Source organism: Gobio gobio (assembly GCF_949357685.1).
Source record: "Gobio gobio genome assembly, chromosome: 12".
Classification (NCBI taxonomy): domain Eukaryota; kingdom Metazoa; phylum Chordata; class Actinopteri; order Cypriniformes; family Gobionidae; genus Gobio; species Gobio gobio.
The window spans coordinates 55,526,927-55,527,966 of NC_137105.1; the positions used below are offsets into that span (position 1 = coordinate 55,526,927).

At 36.3% G+C, this 1,040-nt stretch overlaps 1 protein-coding gene across 1 annotated transcript in view; it reads left to right on the plus strand.

The window, feature by feature from the left end:
* Nucleotides 1-493: 493 nt before the first annotated feature.
* LOC307134796 (stonustoxin subunit alpha-like) overlaps nt 494-1,040 on the plus strand; it is a gene marked incomplete at both ends in the record, with an annotated part of 13,059 nt that continues 12,512 nt past the window's right edge. The window contains one exon of the mRNA XM_079830793.1: nt 494-500. Within this exon, the coding sequence (XP_079686919.1) occupies nt 494-500 (7 nt within the window). The remainder of the gene's footprint in view (nt 501-1,040) is intronic.

A 1,040-nucleotide genomic window follows, 5' to 3' on the forward strand; every position in this document is an offset into this window, starting at 1 on the left:
GCTATTATCCGGGGACCTGATAATTTAGAAAGTGATTTAGAAAGTACTCCCCCACATCTGAGTTTTGCTTGGCACATTCGCACGGGATAAGCTGTGATTTTACTCGAAGTTACTGACTTATCTCCCGGATATGATGTAAAGACTTGAAAAAAAATTTTCGTTATAGATATAGCTGTATGAAATTATAAACAGTCGTATCGATATCATTTTGATTGTTTTATAGTAATAAAAATAATTTCGTTCAGTTAGAGAACAGACGCAATTAAAAAAATCTCATTCTAAAGTGAAAGTAATCCGCGCGGCCGCACAGGAATTCATAACAGTGCACATATGCAGCCTAGCTCCATTCTTCGTGAAAGATAAAGATAGAAATGCGCACAGGACACAAAAACCTTGAAAAAATTATATACGATCCGCCTAATCCCGGCCAAATCACAGAGATGTCGATTCGCACGGGACTATATTATCACAGGACCTCGGTGTTTGGCGAAATATGGAAGGTCATTTGTGGGGGAATTTTTACATTACATATTACAGACATGGCCGATTCGCAAGGGATTAAGATCACAGACATTCTCTGCAATTATTACAAATCACCAGAGCTCCCCACAATAGGCTACTAATCCCGTGCGAATAGGGATATAGTAATTATAAACTTCAGTGTTTATTTTTCTGCAACATGGACTTCAGTGTTTAATTTGTGTGACTTTACCAAAGCATTTGATTTGTAGGCATATGTATTCCTCCAGTTGAGCCTGTGCGCTTTACCTGACGTTGGTTAGGCCCGGCAGCTGCGCACGCACTGGGACTGAACATAATTCAGACTGACAAAATAATAAAAACGACATTCTTCTTCTTTTAAATAATAATAAAATAAATAACAATAATAACGACATTCTTCTTCTAAATAACAATAAGCGTCATTAATAATACAAATCATAATAATAATAAGAATCTTACATATTGTCATGCAATTATTAATGTGAATGAATGGTACTCCACATCACATCATCATCACTATTGTACACCCCAATACATGT